The sequence below is a fragment of the Podarcis muralis genome, chromosome 5 (genome assembly GCF_964188315.1).
Source record: "Podarcis muralis chromosome 5, rPodMur119.hap1.1, whole genome shotgun sequence".
Taxonomy (NCBI): Eukaryota; Metazoa; Chordata; class Lepidosauria; order Squamata; family Lacertidae; genus Podarcis; species Podarcis muralis.
Window position 1 is genome coordinate 26,534,733 of NC_135659.1, and position 23,382 is coordinate 26,558,114.

Below are 23,382 nucleotides of genomic sequence, written 5' to 3' on the forward strand. Positions count from 1 at the left end.
CTGCATTAACTATTGAAAAAAATATTTATAAAAGGGGACATCACAATTATTAAAGCGATGGGGCTGGGTAAATGAAAACATAAGGAATAGCAATGATATTCTGTGGAACTTTGTTGGATAGGAATAAGAGGCTTTTGGCTGTGGCTGCATTTAAGAAGCTGGCCTGGGATCAAGGCCCTGCATTGCCAAGTTTCACACCAGTATTGGGGACCACTCACTTTTATTAGCTGCTGCCTCCGTGCATTAGGCTATGTTAGCATTGGAAAAGAAAAGAAAAAAGTGTATTTGGGCACCAAGTTTCTTTCTGCTATGTGTAGTTGAACATTATCACAAGAAGCATACCTTGGTGTAAGTTAAATTAACGTTTGAGCAACTGTCTGTTCGGCTGAAGACACTTAAGAACAGTGGCTCATTCACATTTAATGGGATTTCCACAATTCCCAACATTAGCTGGGAAAGCCCATGGGTGCCTTCTGCACAGAGAATGTTCTAGAGTAAAAGACATAACAAATTGGGGCTTGTGTTCTCTTGTTAAATGCATTATAAACACTAGTAGGGAGCTTAACTCTGGGGTCAGAAGCGTTTAAAAGTTATGAACTTTCCTCGGTGCTACAAGCAAATGAACATCAAATCCAGGCTTAACAAATAACTGTGAGGAAAATGTTCTCATTTTAAGAGCCATTTCCTTAAATTTTCTCCTCTGTTCTGAAATTTATAGACGTTGGGTTTTTTGGCTGAATGTTGTCAAATAATGGGCAGGTCCTGGTCTTTGTTTCAGTCAGAACTCGCCAGAACTGAGTTCTGGCACCTCTCAAGTGGGCGCCATTGCCGTTCTAAGAGAACAATTTTTCTTGAAAAATAGCACTGGGCAATAATAATTGGAATTGGTCTTCTGTTTAGTAGTGAAATAGCTGACAGGAAGTGGGCTTGTCTCAATAAAGGCAGGAGAAACATGAGGCGTTTCCGTATGCTCTGTTCTTAGGCATACATTTTTGTGGGTGTCTCTCCCTCAGGGTAAGAGCAGAGAGAAAGCTTTGTCCCTCCTCTCAACTGTCTTGCTAATTTAGGGAGCAATTTTGTGTTCCCTGGACTGAGGGGCTGTAGGATTATGATGACCTCCCTCTCTGTGGGAGATCCACCTGGACCAATGGTAGAAAGTTAAAAGGCAGAACCGGAAACTGAATTCTTCCAGGGACAGGTCAGGGAAAGGCCTTGGATTTGCCAAAGCTGCTGTTTCCCAGAAAGGGTAAAAAAAAAAAGAAGAAAAAAGGCCAGCCCTGGAACTGGTAGACCAGTTCCTCACCTATTAGCGTCAACAGGAGAGAATTGAAAGTGCTCCCCTCCTCCTGTTCTGGATGGCGCAAACCACACAATCACTTTAGGAATGCTCTGTTGGCTTGTTCCATAGAACTTAATAAGAACCATTGAGAACAGAGACATTTCTTGCATTGCCCCTACCTAGGAATTGCTTCTTAGCCACATAAAGGTGTCACAAAGAAATGAAACCCGGGAGTTGGTATGGATATGCATCACAAACGTACATGGATTAAATAGTAGCAATAGCCCCGCATAATGTAAAACATTAACACAAATATAAATGGCTTCCCCCCTTTTCCTTTTTTTGTTTTTGTTTTTACAGAATTGTTTCTATTACTGGGGATTCGCTGCCTGGCTTGCTTATTATATCAACCATCCTCTTTACACACCGCCCTGTAAGTAGCAGCATAACACACATTTTACTTTTTATTTTGTTTTAGCATTTCATTAACGGTGCTAACCGAGTGCTAAATTGAACCTTCCCTTGTTTTTGTCTTGCAGCTTATGGACAAAAGCAGGTCAATCTCGCTTTGATCATGTTCCTGGTGAGTAAATTGCAAATATAAATACTATATTGTAAGAAATTTCCTTTGTTGTACTTTAGATAGCATATGGAATGGGCAAATGCAGATGTACAAATGGCGACTATATTCCTGACCGCAGCTTAAAATGCCAGTTTCAGTAGAGAGGAAGGTCCCTCCCTCCCCTTTGTCAGAAGGGTTTTATAGAATCTGGGATGTGGCTATTACATATAAACTCATTTACTATGTGCAAGCAAGGGGCAAAGGATTGTAGGAAAATAGATTTATAGAGATATGGGTGACTTGCTTCTTTTTGGATTGACAAATTTAAATAATTGAATAATAATAATTTTAATTTAGTAATTTAAATAATACCATGTGACAATTTCTTTTGGTTTGAAAAATGATTTTTAAAAGAAATGTTGCATTCCCCCCCCTTTTCGTATAATAATAGGTTATAAATGCAAAATTAAGTAAACTGAATGAAATGGTCCTGAAATCTTCCAATGAATTAAACCACTGATGCCACTTTAAGGGGGATTTTTATAAGGAACACAGTGTGCGGGGAGGGGAGCTTTATCCCTTCCCTCCCCAGCTATGATCCTGGTGCTTAGTGTAGAGTGGGCTAATGAGAACATTGTTGTTTTACTAATCCTCATAAATTGTATTTGTTCAGAGCCCTCTTTATTTAAAGCAGTCTTTGTTTTAATTGTCTTTTATTTCTGTCTCATTGCAGACATGTGAAGCTGGAAACTTTTCTATCCATGTTGCACTTAGTAATTTGAGAAGAGATGGTAAAAGTTGAGTGCTTAGTTTCTATTGTTATTATTATTTTCATTATCATCATCATCATTAATTGGCTTGAGTTAGGGTGGGCTTTCAAAGGTGTAAACTGACCTCCCCCTCAGCATTTATTTATTTTGGTAAAGATCATTAATACTTCTGCAGTTCTTGAGGTTCCTCCAAGCCTGCTGATACCTACTAGTCGGTGCTGTTTTGGTTACAAAAGGATTTGCATCAGAGAATTAGTTCATATTAGTATATCGGATTAAAGCTACAATTATTCTAGGCAGACAGTCCACTGCAGGAACTGCCTGAAGGTAGTCAGTCAGCATAGGTTATTGGCTAATGACATTGCCATTTTAAAAAAAGATTTCCAAATATGCAAGGCAAGGGAGGAGGAAAAGGGACTTCTACTCTAAACTGTCTAGTCTTACGGAGAGTGAAAAATTATTCCTAGTTTAGCTCATGATAGAATGGTCCTTTTCATCCCATCCCACAGCTGATCATTCTATAATCCAGAGAAGAGCAGACTTCAGACTTGCAGGAGCTACTTTGAGTTTTACCAGAACCCCTATATTTACCAACTAGAGCCATGCTGTCAAACCATATACTATAGGGAAAATACGTCTGTATACAGAAAGTACCACTAGTTTTACATTTCTGTGGACCTTTTAAATCAATAGGATCCAAGACCAGTAAGATCCCTTATCCGACGAAGAATCCTTTCACATGGCTGTTTTATTTTGTGTCCTGCCCTAACTATACTTATGAGGTATGTATGTTTGACAACTGAACGGACCGGTAACGTTTAGCTTATGCTTAAAGATTGGTGTAAGATTTTGCTTTCGTAGGGGAGTGTAAAGAAATGTTCAGGATTCCATGGGGGCAACTTCTGAGATGAGAAACTCAGTAAAATGCATGTATTTTATTACCCCACCTTGGTTACAAAAGCACAGCTGAGTTGCATCTCAAACACATCCTATACTTTGAGACAGCGTTTAAGCTGCACCTCTCAGTGAAACTGACGAAGAAAGGGTAAGATAAAGTTTGATTTTTTAAAATTGCCTAGTGAAAGAGAGAAATTAGTCAGATAATGAATTGGAGTGTGTAAACAGGAGTATTGCAGGAGGTGGTTTGGAGGATTATCCAGGCTCTATTACATTTTCACATTATGGCAGAGCTGACTCTACCATGAATTAGGCCAGGCGTAGGCAAACTCGGCCCTCCAGATGTTTTGGGACTACAACTCCCATCATCCCTGACCACTGGTCCTGTTAACTAGGGATGATGGGAGTTGTAGTCCCAAAACAGCTGGAGGGCCGAGTTTGCCTATGCCTGAATTAGGCCGTGTGACACAGCCAACCTTTGCAGTACTAGCAAAGGATAGAAAAATTACCAGTAATTTAGCTGCTTGCATTTTTGTGTATATGTCTGTGTGTTCTTTGGATTTTGTGTCGGACATCAAAATATTCTGAGCTCTGTCTCTACGTCATATTGACTTTTGCGTTTGGAGCATGGGAATTTATTGTTTGGCTTCATTGTCTTATTTGAGACTTCCAGTGTCATTTGCTGCAAAGGGATGTTGCAGCAGAGTGTCACTTTTGTAGGAATATAGGCTTTATGGAGCGAGCAAGAGTGGGGAAATGCATTATGTACCACGAAAACAGGTGCCATTACTATGCAGATAGCGACAGGCAGCATGTGTGCACATGAGTTTTCCATGGAGAACTCCATTCAGAAACAACCACCTAAAATTCAGAGAGAGAGAGATTTTTAAAGGATGTCGGGAGGACGTTTGTGTACATGTACCTGTTTTAAAAGCTCTCACACCAAATTCCCAACCTTTTTTTTTAAACTTGAGAAGATTGTAAAGAAATGTTGGGGGCAGCTTCTGAGGCCACTTCCAGATTATTAAGCATTTATTTTCATTGTTTGTGGGGAGATTGTATGACATCATATCAAACCACTGTTATCCCTCAGTTTCCTTAACACAAAGTCTTTTTTTTAAAAAAAAAAACACCTCTTTTTTGTACATGAGTGTCAAAGCCACTTAAAATGTACAACTTGAATTTACCCGTGTGCGATTGAATCCCACCCCCAAAACAGTGACTCCCTGGAAAATGCCCCAAACTGGGAAAATTCTTAGGAAGGAAAATATGAGCACAAAGACTTGGTTAGGACAGGGGTACAGCTATATAGGCCATAGGTCTTGGAGGTGAGTGAGTGAGTGGCTAACTGGTTGCATTTTTGACTGACCAGGTTTACAGGTGTGTGATACTGACACTTGCATTCACTGCCTCCATTCTGTCTCAACAGAAACTAAACACTGTGTTCTAGACTCATACACTTCAATTTTGAAAAAAATTAAAATGATATGTGTGTAGGTCTGTCGAGGTTGCAAAAATAACACTACAAGGGGGTGTGCTTTTGTGGATTCTGGTCCATATATCCAAATGGCTCCAGTTACTTCTCTGGTTGTGTGCATGATTGTATTTCAGTTGTTTTATTACTAAGGTTTTTACAAGCTGGTATTAAAAAGAGATGCATTTGTATGTATTTTTTAAAAAGGGGACTAGCTTGTTTTAGCAGTTTTTATTGTGTGAAATAGTTTTGCATTTTCTTCACCATTACAGCTGGGGACATGGATTGGTTTTACTATCATGACTCAATGCGTTCCAGGTGAATAAGATTCTTGGTTTGAAAATTTTGGGCTAATATTCCAGCTACAATATTTCATAAATGTTGACCTCTCTCTCTCTCTTTTCTCTTTCTTTCTCTTTCTCTCTCTTGCAGTGGGACTCTTCACCTTTCTTTGTTTCATTCAGATGTCAGTCTGGGCAAAAGATAAACACTCCACCTATATACGAGAGTTTAAGGATTATCCTAGTCTTAGAATGTCTATCATTCCTTTCTTACTGTAAGAACAAGGTTGTTGGGTTTTTTAAAAAGTAAATTATCAGAAACAAAGTGGATGAGGCTGCATAGACACAACCACAGGCAAAGAAAATAAGTTAGGGTATGAAGATAATTTAGGCAAGGTTTCCCAGGAGCATGCAGAAAATACTAGCTAGTGTGGAATTCCATGGGCTCAAAAGCTACATAGTGGGGTAGGAGAGCTGGGAGGGAGGATTTCACATCTGGCAACCAATGCGCCCCTTTGGTTTCAGATAGTACATGGGTAGTACATCTACCCTTCAGGTAAGACCAGTCACTATTTACTAAGGTGGACAATAAAGTCACTGGATTGGGACGTACCACAGCTATCCCCAAGTGGGTGGGACCCAACTGCAGATGAGCTGATCAAAGTACCCAATGAAGAACTGTGTGACCAAATGCTGCATCAGCTGACGATAATTGGTCCAGCTTGTAATGCCTGGCGAAGGTACTTGAGGAAGACCAAGTAGCTGCCTTACAAATATCAAGCAGCGGAGCATTAGTGGCGAAGTGGATGCTGACCTGGTTGAATGAGAAAATAGATGTGTTGGCTGGGGCAGCTTGAGGGATTCGTAAGCTAGGGAAATGCAAGCCCGTATCCATCTGGCAAGGGTGGAACTTGAAACCCTCCTCCACAGAGATGAAGGATGGAAGGACACAAACAAGGAGTCCACTGTTCTAATTTCTTGTGTTCAATGAATGTACAGCTTTAGTGCCCGATGAACGCCTAAGGAATGCCAGGCCTTTCCCATAGGGTGCTTTGGATTAGGACAGAAAGTTGGAAGAATCGATTCCTGTTGGACATGGAATCTCGAAAGTACTTTCGGGATGAAGGTACAATCTGCGCAGCACTACTTATGGAAGATGCAGAGATGTTTCACCTACCTCCCACAATTCTTAGCTCCTTGGTAGCGTGGTGAGGGAATTACCCAATCCAGTGGCTTCATCTTCCACCATAGTAAATACATTACTTCTGGTAAATGAGCCACCATAGCTCATTGTGTTCCGGGCTTTTTAGATTCATCTACCCATGTACTATATGGAACCAAAGGGGCACATTGGTTGCCAGATGTGAAATACATTGGCATTATTTTCAGCATTCCTACTCCGCTAACATCTTCATGTATTTTTAAAATTTGTGGGATTCAGTATTGGTTTTATCTTCTCCCCCAATCCCCATGTTGTCATCTTTAGCCATGAAGGGTGTTCAGAGCTAACTCTTTGGCAAAGGTATTATCCACTGTTGCCGAAAGAATATGCTTTCTGTAAAAGTCTGGGCCAGGCCCTGTGGCAAAAAGGAAGCATGAGAATTGGGTGTGAAACAGTCTGGAATTCCACAAACAGATATGTTTTGAGGGAGGGCAGTTCTGGATGATATGTTTATTGAGCGTTCATCCTGATTTGTTTCCAGGGAGGTTAGATGATGTTGCGTCAAAGCAATTATTATTGTTTTCCCACTCTTTCTGGTGCGTTTCCCTTCACTTTCCTTATTGCAAAAAAAGTCTGACTTTGGGAGAAAGTGGGGTTGTTGTGAAAGAGCTCCAAATCCGCTCTAATTGTGCAACCTGATTTCCCCAGTATGTGATTGAATCCCAACCTGAAATAGCAACAGCCTGGAACTGCCCAATCTCTGGACGAATTGTGCTTCAAAGCTGAGGCATGGAAAGCACTGTGGGCGGCTTCAAATCAAGCATTTGCTGTGGGAAATACTTTTACAATGTGAATGAAAGTAGTACACCCACACACAGAGAGAGCGAGCATTGGGAATGAGAACAACATAGTTAAAGTGTTCAGAATAATCATTTGAAACAGACTTGTTGGGAATGAACCATTTCAGACTGCAAGGTGAGAGTTGCCTATTTGAATGTTTCCATTGCAAGAAACACCCAGATTTATATAAAACTTGAACTTGAAGGAAAAAGGGTTCTTGTGTGTCTCTTGCCCTATTTAGCATGCTCTTGTTGTCTTAATGGATGGCTGATAGTTGTATTTTGTATTAGATTTTAATATTTTGGGACTTGATGCTATGTTTTGGATCAGCTGTTTTTTATTTATTAATTGTGGTTATTTTTGTATTGGTTTTTATTTAGTAAGTTGACTTGACAGGGTTTTAACCTTAAAAGTGGTCCAGAAATATTTTAAATTATTACATTCAGGGTGTCCTGTTAAAGGGAAGAAGCATTCAAACATTCACCACCCTGCAGTCTGAAGTGATGCAATACCAACAAGGCTGTCATGTGATTATTCTACTTGCATTTCTCATTCTTGGAAAACACTTCATGCTATACCCTGGTGCATGCTTACTTGAGAGTAGGGATAGCAAATCAGTTAGTCTTGGTTCTCTGTTTCTCATGATTGTAGTCTTAAATTCGGTCCTCCACATTTATGCAGCTTTTTGTGAATTTTCTGTTAGAAAATATCCTCCTGAAAGTGCTTCAGCATTTTAATATGAATTTCTGCTAGAAAACACATTTTTGTATGCCGTTTTGACTAATGCACACATTTTTGCAAGAAATGTCTCCTTAATATAATGCATTTTTAATGTTATTTTCAATAATATTCATTTTTATGTACACTTTTAACTACTATATGCATTTTTGTAAACATTGGTTGGTTGGAGAATTGCATCACAAAATTTGGATAAGTGTGAATTTCTAAGGGTGGCTATGTTCTGGTTCTCATAGTTTTGGAAAGCGTAAATTTGGCTTCAAATGCAAAGTGAATTGAATTCGCCCCCATTGTTATATCAGAGTAGGCTAAGGGATGCTTCCTTTGTGTAGGAGTGGGTTGCCCATGTACTTGCAAATGTAAGTAGAACAATTGGTACTTAACCTGAAGAGTAGATTTGTGTTGCCAGCACAGGACTATGGGCTATGGCTTTGCCCCTTTGATGAAGGAAGGAGTGAAAATTTAGGAAATGGATGGCTCCTTTGTCCTCAGCATTGCAGACTCACTAAGCACAAGTAGTCCATGGAGTCTCATCAGTTAATAAGCAAATAACATACAGTAAAGCCGAATTCCTTTGGAACAAGAAATTTTCCTAACTGAACTATTCAACAGTGTTGCAGGCCATTATAAGGTGGGGCCCCAATGGTCTCACGCTGGCAACACAAATCTACTATTCAGGTATGTACCAATCGTACTATATCCTTTTGCCAGCATGACACCACTGGTTGGGACATACCAAAGCTCTCCCAACTAGGGTGGGTACCACTGCAAATAAAACACTGTGAGGAGGCCTGTTGGAGGACCCTCTGACCAATGGCGGTGTCAGCTGACACCCAGGGTGTCTTGTTTTAGTGTATGGTAAAGGTACTGGGAGTGACGCGGGTGGCGCTGTGGGTAAAAGCCTCAGCGCCTAGGGCTTGCCGATTGAAAGGTCGGCGGTTCGAATCCCCGTGGCGGGGTGCGCTCCCGTTGTTCGGTCCCAGCGCCTGCCAACCTAGCAGTTCGAAAGCACCTCCGGGTGCAAGTAGATAAATAGGGACCGCTTACTAGCGGGAAGGTAAACGGTGTTTCCGTGTGCGGCTCTGGCTTGCCAGAGCAGCGATGTCACGCTGGCCACCTGACCTGGAAGTGTCTCCGGACAGCGCTGGCCCCCGGCCTCTTGAGTGAGATGGGCGCACAACCCTAGAGTCTGTCAAGACTGGCCCGTACGGGCAGGGGTACCTTTACCTTTACCTTTAAAGGTACTGGGAGATGCTCAGGTGGCTGCCCTGCAGATTTTCAGCAGGGAGGCATTTGTGAAGGATGCCACCAGGACGTCTGCTGCCCCAGAGGAATGTGCTGTCGGTTTGGCAGGGACAGGTAGCCTTTGCGCCTCATATGCCGTGGTAACACAGGTGCAAATCCATCAGGATAGTGTGCTTGGGGTGACTTTTCTACCTAACATAGAATGGTGGAATGATTGCCAAAGCACTTTGGTATGGGCTATATAGATCTTAAGGCATCTTATGGCAGAGCTTTCCAAACTGTGTTGCAACACGTTAGTGTGTTGGCTGCAGTGTGTCATGTGAACGCTCCCCTAGCACTTCCCTAGGCTGGAAAGGGAGCAGACGGCCTGCCGATTTGCTAGTAAAACTGAATTACTGTGTCACGAAATGATGCATGTCTAAAAAGTGTGTCACCAACGTGAAAAGTTTGGAAAGCTCTGGTCTAAGGAATGCCAGGCCTTTTCAAGAGGGTGGTATGGATTGGGGGGAAATCTACGTAGTATCAGTTCCTGCTGTAGGTGGCGTTTGGAAAGGACATTAGGCAGGATCAGTATGGAGGATGTCTTTGTCTTTGTGGAATATGCAGGGGCGTTGGACCACCAATAGGTGTTAAGTTCAGATATTCCTTGTGGCAGTCACATCTGCCTGCAGAGTAAGACCTTGAATGATAGCGTGCAGAGTGGTAGCTCTTTACTGGTGGCTCCAGAGAAAGTCAGTGGGGGTACAAAAGGTAGCAGGAAAGGGAAAAGCTATTTTTAAAAAGTTGTTTTAAATTTGAAAATGAAGGTAAGCAGATGAAGAATAAAGTAAATCAGAAGAGAAAAGGAAGAAAGTGTCAAGAGGAAAAAAAGGAGTAAAATCATGGGAGCCCAAGGAAACTGTGACTATCTTCATCAAAGGTAGGAACAAAAACTTCCTAAATCTCCATCCCTGCCTTTGTCAAAGGGTCATAGCCTAACCAGTGGTCCCATATTGCCAAAAGGAAATATGGAGGTGTGGTCCTCTAGTTACTCTTCATATATACCAAAATACAAGGAAATGTGGAAAATATTTTTCCTTATTTTGTGTTCAATGCATTTTAAGAAGGCTCTGTGCAAATCAAATCAGTAAATGAATAAGACATTATGTTACAAAGTTATAAGAACTTAATTTTTAGACTATTAGCAAAGGGACTCTGACTGTTTCTTGATTAAGTTTATTCCTCTAGAAATGTACATAAATTTTTGCAACAATTTGTAAAGAGAATATGCAATAAATTCAAACTTATATTTTGAATTCTGTCCAATTAATTATAGCAATAGAAGACACATTGCGACTGGTGAGTGAAGTTTTAATATTTCTTTAATACCATATTTTTCAAGTTAAAAAAAATGCATCCATGATAAGATAAAAAAACCTCTTGTTTCTTTTCACACAGACAATGTGTAAATGTTTGTTATACAGCAAATTACAGCCGAGAAATTCAAATCACATTTAATGACTTTCAGGATCTGCTTCAAGTTTGTTTCTTTATTCAAAGCTATGTTGGAATTATAGCATTGTCCGTCCTGATGCTCAGTAAAGGAAATCCTAAGCTAGACCTTCCCAACAGATAGCAGTCCATCCTCTGCAACTAATTCCATGGTGGAACTGCACTTAATTTTATCTATCTCCTAATATTCAACTGAAACATACTCCCTAGTCCTGCCATCAGAGCAGCCCTTCAGTCTCCTCTATTTGGAGAGCACTTTTAGGTCTTTGCCTCTTGAGTCACCCATCTGTGGCATAGTTACTGCTGGGAGTGGCCGTCGTGTATATCAATATATCGCCGAGGACTGGTATGAGGGGCAGAGTGGGATGGTGGTTTCACTCAGCGGTATATCACTGGTGAAATTGCCTCCGCTCCAGAGTCCCTCTGCTACCAACGCCCACTGTGCCAAGGGAGAAACAAGCTGAAGCCAGGTGCTGGAGGCAGAGGGACTCTGGAGCAGTGGTGGTTTCACCAGTGATACAGCTGCAGAGGGAGAAACAAGTGCCATCAGCAAGGCACCAATACAGCTTGTTCCTCGCTCCGCTTCTTGAAATTGCCCGGCTGAGGAGCATGCAGCTGCCCTTGCCTCAGCCAAGCAGTTTTACAGAGCCGGCGATAGTTTGGGCGCTCTCTTTTAAAGTGCTCCCGCTCCCCAGCTGAGAGATCTTCAAAGATGGAGGAAACGCTACAAACTGAGCCTGTCAGGTTGGCAGTGCTTGCTCCATCTATGAGGGCTTGCAGGAGCCAGAGGCGGGCAGGGGGACTCCTTTAAACTTCTCTGTTCAGGGGCACACAGCTGCCTGCCCCGCAACAGAGACACTGAGCTTTCTCAGCTGAGGGGGGGGGGAGCCTTTCCACCCCCCCAGCTAAGCAGCAGGCTGCAGCCAGCTGCATTGGCCCCAGCCCGGCGAGGCACCGGGGTGAAAGCGCCTCAGCTCCCACTGTGAGAGCTGCAGCAGTTTCACTTGGCACCTCATGGGCTGGGAGCAATGCAGCTTGTTTCAGCATTGTGGTGCATTGCCAAATCACAATGTTTGGCTGGTGATACATTGTGATGTTGAAAATCTAACATCGCCCAGCCCTAGTTGTGTAAGTTACTTCTCATTGGGTGTGTGTGGATGGTTAGGTTTTTAAACACCCAGTGTAGTCACTCAAAAAAGAGTGGTGCCTGTGTGGTTGAAGGAGCTCCACCACCAAAAAACACCCAAAACCCACACAAGGAGCCACTTTCTGGCAGCTACTCTCCAATACCATAACTGAATTAAACAGAATGCTATTTTTTTTAAAAAAGTTTTACCTTCAACAGAGACCCACAATGGTTATAGCACTGAAACATACAAAACAATACTAAAAGGTTATTGATCTTGAGATTAGAGCAGCTTGAATTGAACCTCAGCTAATGCAATATTCCTACGACATAAATCCTTTTTTAAAAAGATGTCAAAATCAATAGCACCTTTGGGGAATCTCTTCGAGATGGTTTCCTGTTGACTTCACTAAGAGCTGCATACAACTACAAGCTATGGTTGGGCTAAATCCAAATCTCCACCTGTTAAGATTTTCATGGTGGGAAAAATGGCACAACTGTGAACTCCCCCATTGTACCTTTTAATTAGGTTTTAAGTGGGAGTTAAGTAGTATCAAGAGTTGAAAATGAACTGTCAACAGCTGAGGGGAATATTCCAACTTAAAACTAATCTAGTAAAAGTGAGCCACTAATGTAAAGAAGGCCATGAGAGACCAAATATTTCCTGTTCATCTGTAAAATTTTGTGATTCTGTTGCTGGCAGTGACAGCCCATCTTGTGCTTGACTGCTGTCAAGTCTAGATTTGACCCAGAGCATTAATGCCACAGAACAATAGAGACTTTAAATAAACATGTGTGCTTGTTTCTCTTTTTGGTTCAGAATGAAACTAGGAAGCAAAGCACATGCATCCTTAAAAAAAAATTACGAACACACAAGTGATTTTGACTAAACTTAGTATCTACTCCTTTGATCCCATCACTGTGCCAAGCTAAAGTTCCTAATATTACATTCTACTTTGCTAAAAAATATATATTTAAGAAATGCACATGCAGCTTCACAGGGCAGAGCCCTCCGCAGGCAGCTGTCAAGTGTTAACGCAATATTTTAAAAATGCTTAAAATACATTCAAAACAACCCATTTATAATACTAAAAACTGCTTTAAAAGCCCAGCACAACACTTTTAGTAAAAAAGACTGAAAAGCAAAGGTGGGGTTTTTTGTTCTGTAAAAGCTTAACGAAGATGGATCCATTCATAAATACTTCCTTTGTGGGTGAGTTTCAAAGATGCAGGGGGACCACTGAAAGGGGGCTAAAACCTGTGCTGGTGAGAAGCTTATTCAAGATTTGTAGCACTCTGCTCTGGCCTGGGGCCCAGCTCTTGCGGAGTTTGCTTCACCTGTGGCAGAACTTCTCTATGCAGTTGTCTTGCGATAGAAAGCGGGGGTCACCTTCACCTCTCTACTAGCTCCCGCTGCACGAGGGTGGAGATGAATTTCCTCATCCTCCATCTGTTGTTTAGCAAAGTTGACAAAAACCTGTGGAAGGAAACCGGGAAATGCATAATCAGAACTGCACTTGCTAGAAGGAAGTAGGGAAATCCAGAATGTCCATGACAATATCAGGAACAGAGGTGATTCATGACTCCAGTGTTGACCTTGGAAAGATGTCTCCACGTCCCGTCCCGTCCCCCGATGTTCATCTCATGCATGCAGTTTTCTAGATCAGGACTGGTGGCTAAGCCCAGTACCTCTGGGTCAGGACCCACATGAACTACAATCACCATCTGAGGCCCTTCTTTGTGTGCATCCCCAAACAAGGTTAGGAAGATGGCAACACAAGAATTGGCCATTCCATTGGAAAACAAATAACCTGTGGCTAACCAGATGTTGCTTTAGAGCTGGAGTGAAACATAGAGGAAATAAGCTCTCCTCCTCCAATTAGACTCATGCACAGGCTGACCTGGCAGAAGTCACGAGACGTGGCATGATTGACAAGGCAATTCTCATACAATGTGTGCAGAAATAAGCCTGCTTCTTACTAACAAGAACTTTCAAAAACCACACATTAAATACATGTAAGGGTTTTTGTGAGAAAGAAATGGATCTTTTTGTTCTTCAAAGGAAGAGCCATGTCTTGTCAAGCGAAGGCCATTCTTTTGACAAGTGCATCACCTTAATTAGTATAATTGGTCTGCAAAGCTTGGTTCTACTGAAAATGACTGACCACCATTATCTCCTCTTTAAATCAACACTTTCCTCACTTAATGTCACTCTCTATTTTCAAATGAATGGAATCTGGAAGCACACAGCCTTTTAGAAAGAATTGCCTGTTACTAAAACATACTAGGCATTGGGGGGGGGGGTTCCTAAGTGGCGGAGGGCTTGCTTTTGTTGAGTTAGCCCCCCCCCCTTTTTAGCATATTTTTTTCTTACCTGATCCAGGGTGGTTTGTGTGACAGAGTATTCTTCAATATTCAGGTTGTCCTTGTTAGAGAGAATCAGCCGGAAGATCTTGGCCAGTGAGTAGGCGCATATCTGGTACTGGAGCATGTTGTGGTGCTTTTCCCTTTGTATGCTGCCAGGGAAGTTCACTTCTATGAAGTGTTCAGCTAGGCTCAGGTCTGGAGGCAGTCCGGGTTTAGAGGCCTTTATTTTCATGCTGATAATGTATCCATCTCCGTATCTGTGAAATACCCATGATATATGAAGTGACGGATTTACTACCCCAGTAAATAATATTCATCCATCAACTACACTAAATTACACTAAATCAATCAATAAACATAAGACATGAATCATCCGCTTACTTGTACTTGAGATGTTGGATGGTGCCCAGGCATTTGAAGGTTCCCTTAACCATGATGGCTAGACGTGTGCAGAGCGCCTCACATTCTTCCATGCTTGTAAAGAGAGAAAGCTTGATGTAAAAAAGGCCTGAAGCCCCACTTACTCATATTGACCCCAGCCAGTAAATGCTCCATTGCGTTGTAACTTTGTCAGGATGCTCAGCCGTTATTGCAGGCTTGCTGCTGATAGGGGTCTAGAGAGAGCCTCTGACATCTATGGGATAACCAGCCTCATACAGGCAAGTCCCCATTCATGCGCATTCACGGCACATGTGCTGGTTTCAGCACCGCAAGGGGGCCGACTGACAGGCACGGTGCCTTGGAACGCAACCCCCATGCTAATGGGGAGTGCCTGTATAACCAACACGCTTAAGTTTAATTAATTCATGAAGAGGTTAATGCCATAGTAAGCTGTTCTGCCAGGCTTAACTAAGTTGCTTTGTCCACTTGGGGGGAAAGTCTTGTTTCCGTCAGTCTGCCACGTGAACTCCAGTATGTAAAGAGGTCTGAAAAGAGGTTGCTCCAAGCTTAGACCGCTACCTGCATTTTCTGACTGCTGTATGGAAAAGCACATGAACTGGACCTTCAGAGAGTTTGTAAGTAAACCATTTTTAACTTTCCAAATGTGTGGTCTTTTTCTATGATAGGGGAAATGGTAGATTTCCACCTGCAAACTGAAGTAGTACATTGCTATGAGTACTGTATCACATGCTTTCTCTGAAGGTTTACAACAGCAGCAACTATTTTTTTTAAAAGGGTGTTAGATTCCCATACTGATTTTACATGGGGAGGTTTGTATTACCTGTGTGACGTAAGGACCACAGCTCTTCCGTCTCTGATCACACTGACAATTGAGTTCCATAAGAAGCGTCGGGACTGAGGGTCCATTCCTGTCGTTGGCTCATCCTGTGAGATGTGGATGATAATAATGATGTGGGTACCCTGAACAAAATACTGCAGCATATGCCCTATACGTAACCCAACAGCATTTCCTGCTAAGCGCTCCAGCCAGCCTGGAACAGGAGCTTTGTTAGTGCTATTTGGAGCTCAGTGAGAGAAGGACAGATACACCTTTTTATTTTATTTTTCATACTCCTGCAAGGCTCAGGTTTGCATTTTAGTATTCTTACTCTCACACATTCTAAAAAATGCACTTTTTCAGGTGTTAGGATGAAACATGCCCCCAAATTTAATTTGGGGGAAAAGTGTGACTTAACCTTCCAAAAATATCAGAAACACCATTTGAAGTGGTTCAGCAGAGGACAGCAAGAAAACCAGGGCACTAAATTTTGCAAAGAACCACACCAGGCAAGAAAACAAAATTGGAGTTTGGCACTGTTTGGGGTGTTTCTCAGAGAAATTGGTGTTATTAATAGTGTGTTGTGTGCCGTCCTGATACTTTACGACATGGTGACATAGAAATTACTTTTAGAAGTAAAATAATTTGCACACCACACGGTGTCCAACTAGAGTTTTCCACAACCTTACAGAATTGCCTTCATCTAAAGAGGCTACTTTTTACCTGGCCTCCTTGCCGCAAAGTGACTTACCAGCAGGACTAAAGGAGGGCAGCCTATCAGCGCAATGGCAGTGGAGAGCTTGCGCTTGTTCCCACCGCTGTATGTGCCTGCCAACTGATCTGCATACATCAGGAGACCAAGCTTCTGAATTCCCCACTCTGCAACCTGTGGAGAAGGGATAAAGGAGGTCAAAGGACTGGTAGTTACTTAAAACACAATGGGCTCAATCCAGTCCATGATGGGAGCAGAGTCTATTAAGGAATGCAGTTATTGGGTTACTTCTCCAGAATCCACACAGAACTCTTCTTATGCATTGGTAATACAAGAAAACTCTGCAGATTGGCAGGATGGATTTGCAGAATTATTTTACCAGGTGCAAGGTTGGCACGTGGAAATAACAGCAGCAAGGTGGCGTGACTAGCCAGACTGGCTACCTGCAATTTTCACAGGGGTGAATGCATATCTGTACCGCAACATAGATAAGAATATGCATGGACATCAAAGAGCCGCCCAGGGAACTAACAACATACGTAACTGCCTTTTGGGCCTGGATATCTTGGGATGAAGTTCAAAGAATATATAAACAACTCTTGACTGATCAGAAATCATGGCTGTTGTTTTTTAAAGCCTCATACTTTAAAAAAATAATAAACGTTGATGAAGAATTTGTCCTTACCTTCTCAACTTCTGCTGCTGGGACACCACGCAGATTGGCATAAAGACGCAAGTGCTCTCTCCCCGTGAGCAGGTCATCAATTGCATCGAACTGTGGGCAGTAGCCCATGTTTTGATGAACATCAAATATGTGAGTCAATATGCTGAAGGAAAAAACCCCACCGTTATAAGATAAATTGCACAGAACAGGAGTTACCATGTAGTTAAGAAGAAATGCATGCTAACATACAGTGAGCTATTCACAATATCTCCAATTTTATACCATTCCTGCCATGTAGGATAGGGGAAAGAAACTAAAACAAGCTCACCTCAGGCCACGTGCATCTTGTAGGAGCCGGAGGTGTTGAGTGAGCCTACTTCCCTCTCCAGCCACCAAAAACATAATACGTGTGTCTGTGTGTGTGACTTTTTCTCCTGCCCTCAGCCATAGAACAGGGAAATATTGCTAACTGGCAGTGCAATGACAGTTACTCAAGTTACAGGGTGTTTTTATTCCTACAATCAAGCGGCATCTAAATTTTCCTAAATAAATAATTTCATTGTTCACTGGGCTGGGCTGACGCCTTCTGGCATTTTTCACGACGTACCTGTGACCGGCAACTACAGCATCTCCAGATGTTACTTGAGTGTCTCCAGTCAGCATTTTGAATGTTGTTGTCTTGCCAGCTCCATTCACGCCCAAGAGACCGAAGCACTGAATTTTAAAGTAATCACACACTTTGTCAATTCCAGAAGGTTGTAAAAGTGAATCACTTCAAAAGGCTTTACAAAGTTGATTCACAACTCACCTCTCCGGGACGAATGCCAACACAGAGTCTGTCCACTGCTGGTGTGTGTCTACCTGCATAAATCTAGAATAAGAGGAGGAACTTTTTTTTAATAATAATCTCTTCTATGAAATCTACAGCTGAAGGAATATATCGGAACTTGGCATCTACCGCTTACAAGAGGGTACAACATAATGGAAATGAACATACCATCAGCAAAGTTAAATAAGAGAGGTCTAGGTAAAAACTGCTAAAAACATACACATGGTCTCCAAAAATCTAACAATCTTGCTGATGAGGATGTCAAGGTGAATAAGTCTTATAAAGGGGGAAAAAAATTTTATGCAAACATCGACTTTTTGTTTGCACATTTAGAATATTCTTCATATTTTTCATAGCTAATGAAGTACAGTAAATGGAAGTTGCAAGGAGTGATTCAGAGGTAGTGTCAACAGAAAGCAAAGTAAAATGATGCTTTACAGCTATGTGTTAGATCTTCAACAATGGAGTAACAGGAAGGAAAATAATACATTCCAGATGCTCCAAGGGATGCAAGTAGCTTCAGACTGATGATCAAAAGTCAAGGAAATAAGGGTCCAGGATGCCCCAGCCCCAAACAGAGGTTTCATGCTGGGCATACTGTCTTCCATTTCCAAGATAAAAGTAAAGCAAAAACACTTTTTGAAACGCTGCCTGGAAGAAGATTACCTTGGTCAGTTCTTGTAATTTCAAAATATCCATTCTGCTGCCTCCATTCAAGATTCGTTGCCTTTCCTCTGCAACATCCTCATCTTCATCCATAACGGGCACCATCGTGTTTTGGGCAAACCTGAAGAAGCCAGACAGAACAAGTTTCAGAATTCAGTCCAGGTGTGAAGAGCAGCCTTCATATACATATTGAAACACACATCCCACACTCAGAACAGTACTTTAGAAGGCAGGTGCATTAAAACTAACTAATTTCATCCATACGAGACCTTTCCAGGCCAAGTGTTTTCCAACATACCATCCTGTAGAGAAGAAACTATGTTGTGACAGAAGATTCAGAACAAAATAGACGACGCCCTGCACCGCCAGGGCAACCATGTTTTTTCCAGCAAAATCCCAGCGAAACGGGTTCAAGACATGTTCTTCCCCTTAGAGATGAAACCAACCAAAATCAAGCTGAATTACTACCAAAATATACAATGTGCTTCATTGGCAGCCACTGAAGTAATTGTTTTCAAATACAAAGAAGGACTTTATTTTACCATTATCAATGAACTATTTTGCAATTTCTCTAGGTGTTTCCTCCTAATGAATATGCTATGCTGGTACCTTCCCCAAAAACCCAGCCCACCTCAGAGAAATAAAATAATCTATCATTTTTAGAAGAGCCAAATGCACACAATTTTGTATGCAGTTTGGCTAATATGTGATATAATGCATTGTTTTATTTTCACTAAATTCGGAATTTCAAAGTATGGCTGTGTTTTAATTGGCATTTTCTTTCGGAAAGTGAAAATTAGGTATGCCCTTTAAATGTGAACTGGGTCAAAGTTCTGCACCCTGCCTACCCCTCCAGGGTGTATATTAAGTTCTGAAAGGGCCAGCTCAGTGTTCAAAAGCTTACTTGGGCGTGGGGCAAAACAGAACAATTCCACGTTCCATCTGTACTTACCAAACCGAGCATATACATCAGTCACAGCTTGGTTCATGGCTAAGTCAATGAGTCCACGACCCAGGCAGAAATGAGGAAATACTAACAGGATATTTTTCAGTGTTTTATTGAACTGCAGCAGAACCTGCAAGAAACAGAAATACACAATATGCTAGCGCTATTCAGATTTACTCAAGAGTTCCTTTATAATTTAAGAAAACGTTGGGAGTTAGGATGAAAGGCTACACAATTCTTTACCTTACTAGCTTTTATTGGCAAGTGAAATAGGATGCAGTAATTGCCGTGTAAATGAGGATGTACCAAATTGGGATGTACCAAATAGGAAATTTAGGTGGCAGATGAATGCCCCCACCCCTTTATCCAGTGCTACTGGATTAAAGGAAAAGTGGACCTATAAAAGTGGATGCTCCTTTTTGCCAACTCCCCCTTTAGAATTTCTAAACATCTTACGCTGGCCACAGCAGAGAGGCTCATAGATAGCGAAAGTTTGTGGCAGTTTCAGCAACTGTTTCTAACAATATCTGACTTGGCACGCATCCACACATAAATACCCTTGCTGGATCATAGATTAATAAGTACAGTACTCTTTGTCACAATAATGTCTATGACAAAAAGTCACTCACTGGGTTGTTCTCAAAGAGCTCCAGGACAAATGTAATGGCACTACTGTTGATACCAATGAAGAGGTTAATGCAAGACAAGGCAACGTAGGCAGTGCTTGGGACGCTGAAGAAGCAGGACAATGGGTACATCATAGGAATTATGGCCCACCTGCATGCAAAAACAGCAAAAAGGGGGGTAATAAATTATCTGCTTGGTGAACAAACTATGTCTGACCTTCTCTGCTTTTTTATTTTGCTGGTGGTGAGAGGTCCTGGGATAGGGAAGAGATCATTTCTTGCCCACCTTCTTCCTGGGTGCCCTGCCGGGCAGTTGATTCCAGAGAACAAGTATATTAACACCTGTAGCTAACTGACTTGCCTTCAGAGAAGAAGGCTGGTGCAGTGCAGACCTTTTGGGATCCCTATGAAGGCACTTCCCCTTTAATTTTGTACTGCAGAATGTATTACCTGGTAGGAGACAGTGAGTGATGTATTATTGGGTGGTAATCGGAATTGTGTCTTGGTTGCCTGAGTGAGAGTCTGGGTTGTCACATCCAAGAGCGGGCGAAGGAGTTGTAAATTATGCTAGATGCTGCTATGTATTTTTGTAGATCCAACATTTGCTCTTTTAATAACTTGTTGGCTTGGCATTAGTTATCTGTATGGTTGAGAGTGAGGCTTGGATGTGTAAGATAGCCAAGGATATATATGCAGATCCCCCACTATCTGCCCATTTGATATGCAAAAATACACTTATTCCCACATAGGAAAATACTCCTTATTCCATTGGAAATCATTGACTTTTTATGCAAACACTCGCCTAAGAAAGAATTTCCACATAACATATTGTGTTACTATCACAGTTATTTCTAGTTACTAACAATGCTGTTTTGTGGAAGTTTATTTCATTTTTTTCAGGTGATTTTTATCCTTAATGTCAACTTTAAGAGAATACTTTTTTAAAAATTACGCCGCTTTAAATCTGTATTTTATATTTGACCTTGCTTTTAATATAGGTTGTAAACCGCTTTGAGACTTTGTTTCTGAAAAGTATAAACAGGTATTTAAATAAATGAAACAAGCACCTATTCAATACAACAGATACCCATATTTTGAATGTGTCTGGCCTTGTTAAGAATTAATGAAATTACTTACCCATATAGAAGCAGCAATGCGATAAGTGCGGGAAGGTTGCTTGGGGACGTGTATGCTTTCTTTTTGAAACCAATGAATATTCCCACTACCAAGCCAGCACTCACTGCATAATTGACCTGGCACAGGGGGAAGAAAATGAAAACTCATTACAAACAAATAAAACACCTGGAAATCATTTGGAGCCATATCACCAAATTTTGCACCAGCTTTTCCAATATTTTCCAGGATGCATGCTACTGTGTATATTATTCTCCTGGTAAAACAGGAAAGCTGCCCAGAAATATAGGCCTTAGCTAGAAAATCATCATCATCAATCAGCATATCATATTATATTATAATTATATTATAATTATATTATTATTATATTATATTATATTATATTATACTATATTATATTATATTATACTGGAGTTTGGAATATTTTTGTTGGGTCTTCTTTAAAAAGAAGGTGGCAGGAAGAGATGTATGTGCATATCAGGGTTGGCTAACCATCGTTGCTCTGATGGGCTGCATTCACCCTTGACCAACCTTGAGGTGTGGCAACCCCACACCCCTTCTCACATGCACACAGGCCCCCTTCCCAGCTGATCAGTGCAGATCAGCTAACTGAGTTATCACCTCCTTATCAAATGTCTGACTTTAGGAATGAGGAAGAGGGTGATTTGTTTCATCACTGTGCCTGCTTTCATTTCTTCTCCTTTTTGCCACCACCACCAAACTTGGCAGCATCTTAGGGGCCCAGAAAAACAATTGCTTAAGGCTCCCAGGCCGGGGGTTAGCTGCACTGTCCATAATGGGCAAAACATTTTTATATAGATAAATTCTAGAATGGGCTCTGGCACCTACAGTAAAGGATCTTGTGGCACATTGCTGGGGCAATCAGTGATACAATTCAACATCAGAAAACTGCATAAATCACAATGAAAATTTAAATTCATCACTTCAAGGTAAATAATATGACATGGATTGGGCTGATTTTATCTGATTAGGAAGAGCTGGGTGTCTGCTGCAACAAGGTTTTGTGGAAAGGCTGCATGACAGTATTTTACTGGGCTCATTGTGGAGTCCAATCAACAACATATGTGACATATATATACAAGTCGGGTGATTGCTCCATCTAGCTTAGTACTGTCTACACTGGCTGGCAGCAGCTCTCCAGGATTTCAAGTAGAGGTCTATCTTAGCCCTACCTGGAGATGCCAGGGATTGAACCTACAACATTTTGCATGCACTACCACTGAGCTGTGGGCCTCCTCTGTACTTTCTTACATCATGTCCATCGGCTACTTACAATGTCCCAAAGGAAATTGGTAAACCAGTAAACAAAAGGCCTCACACCGCTGACGAACTGGAGGTGCTTGGCTTTGGTCATCCGTTCTTGGATAAGGTACAAGACAAAGCTTGCTGGGATGAAAGACATGGCAAAGATCACACAGATAGCAACAACAGCATCTACCGAAGTGGTCAGCCTGCAGGGAGAAAAGTAGACGGGGACAGCTAATGATCAAGAGTTGTATTATTATTGTTTAAAAAAACCAACAACAACACCTCGATGTATGTACTGTCACCACAGAACTGAGGTTCTCTCAAGTTCTCACAAGATTACATCTCCAAGCATGAGGCAATTGGTGGATATAAGCCCCTTTCACATCATCTGAGCAGCCAGAAATAACATGGCTAGGATGCACGCCATTGAACAAACAGAAGTAGTGGTGTAGTGTTCACGAGCACCTATCAAAATGTCACTACATATGTGACAAACCTGCCCACTCAGAAATAAATTGAAAAATGTGCCATTGGGTTGCCACACCAACAGTGAATCTAAGTGAAAAACATACTATTTTTAAATAAGTAAGAGGAAATACAGATTAAATGTAAAAAAAAGTATAGGCTGGCATTTGATGACACCGGGACACCCCCCCCCCCCGCATACATGAGCAGCACCAATTCCACAATAAACTCCCACCTGAAAGCACCCTCTGTCTTCTGTTCACCCTAAACCTGTTGCTAAATGGAAGGACAGGTTCTAACTAAATTAAAGAGTAGCTTGATTTCTGCACTATACTTAGTGAAAGTATCATAAATATTTTTATCTTTCATACAGGCACATTCCAAGTCACGGTACCCATGCTAGCAAGAAGGGAGGGAAACATAACAGCAAACTTTTCTTGCTTACACAGTGACTTCAGAGAGCTGCTCCTTCGTGAGGTTCAGTGGATGGTTGATAGCAGTTATGCCGTATTCCTCGGGGTCTTTGCCAGTCTGCAGATTGGCTCTCAGGATTGCATTGTTGGCTATGTTGAGAAAACTGACCATGGCATGCCAGCCTTTGTTGTTAAACCACACCTGGC

At 41.6% G+C, this 23,382-nt stretch overlaps 1 protein-coding gene and 1 pseudogene across 2 annotated transcripts in view; one reads left to right on the forward strand and one right to left on the reverse strand.

The window, feature by feature from the left end:
* Positions 1-10,543, forward strand: part of LOC114598728 (very-long-chain enoyl-CoA reductase-like) — a 29,726-nt pseudogene extending 19,183 nt beyond the window's left edge. The window contains exons 8-13 of the transcript XR_013392865.1: positions 1,640-1,712; positions 1,819-1,862; positions 2,575-2,638; positions 3,305-3,393; positions 5,255-5,300; positions 5,415-10,543. The product of XR_013392865.1 is annotated as a very-long-chain enoyl-CoA reductase-like (transcript). The remainder of the gene's footprint in view (positions 1-1,639; positions 1,713-1,818; positions 1,863-2,574; positions 2,639-3,304; positions 3,394-5,254; positions 5,301-5,414) is intronic.
* Positions 10,544-12,724: 2,181 nt separating this feature from the next.
* Positions 12,725-23,382, reverse strand: part of ABCA4 (ATP binding cassette subfamily A member 4) — a 94,691-nt gene continuing 84,033 nt past the window's right edge. Inside the window, exons 36-50 of the mRNA XM_077928451.1 lie at positions 23,208-23,377; positions 22,323-22,500; positions 21,032-21,147; positions 19,898-20,045; positions 19,275-19,398; positions 18,621-18,750; positions 18,323-18,443; positions 17,636-17,698; positions 17,435-17,541; positions 16,849-16,990; positions 16,203-16,337; positions 15,455-15,558; positions 14,614-14,706; positions 14,240-14,489; positions 12,725-13,342 (exon numbers count right to left, since the gene is read on the reverse strand). Of these exons, the coding sequence (XP_077784577.1) occupies positions 13,220-13,342; positions 14,240-14,489; positions 14,614-14,706; positions 15,455-15,558; positions 16,203-16,337; positions 16,849-16,990; positions 17,435-17,541; positions 17,636-17,698; positions 18,323-18,443; positions 18,621-18,750; positions 19,275-19,398; positions 19,898-20,045; positions 21,032-21,147; positions 22,323-22,500; positions 23,208-23,377 (2,004 nt within the window). The 3' untranslated portion in view covers positions 12,725-13,219. The remainder of the gene's footprint in view (positions 13,343-14,239; positions 14,490-14,613; positions 14,707-15,454; positions 15,559-16,202; positions 16,338-16,848; positions 16,991-17,434; positions 17,542-17,635; positions 17,699-18,322; positions 18,444-18,620; positions 18,751-19,274; positions 19,399-19,897; positions 20,046-21,031; positions 21,148-22,322; positions 22,501-23,207; positions 23,378-23,382) is intronic.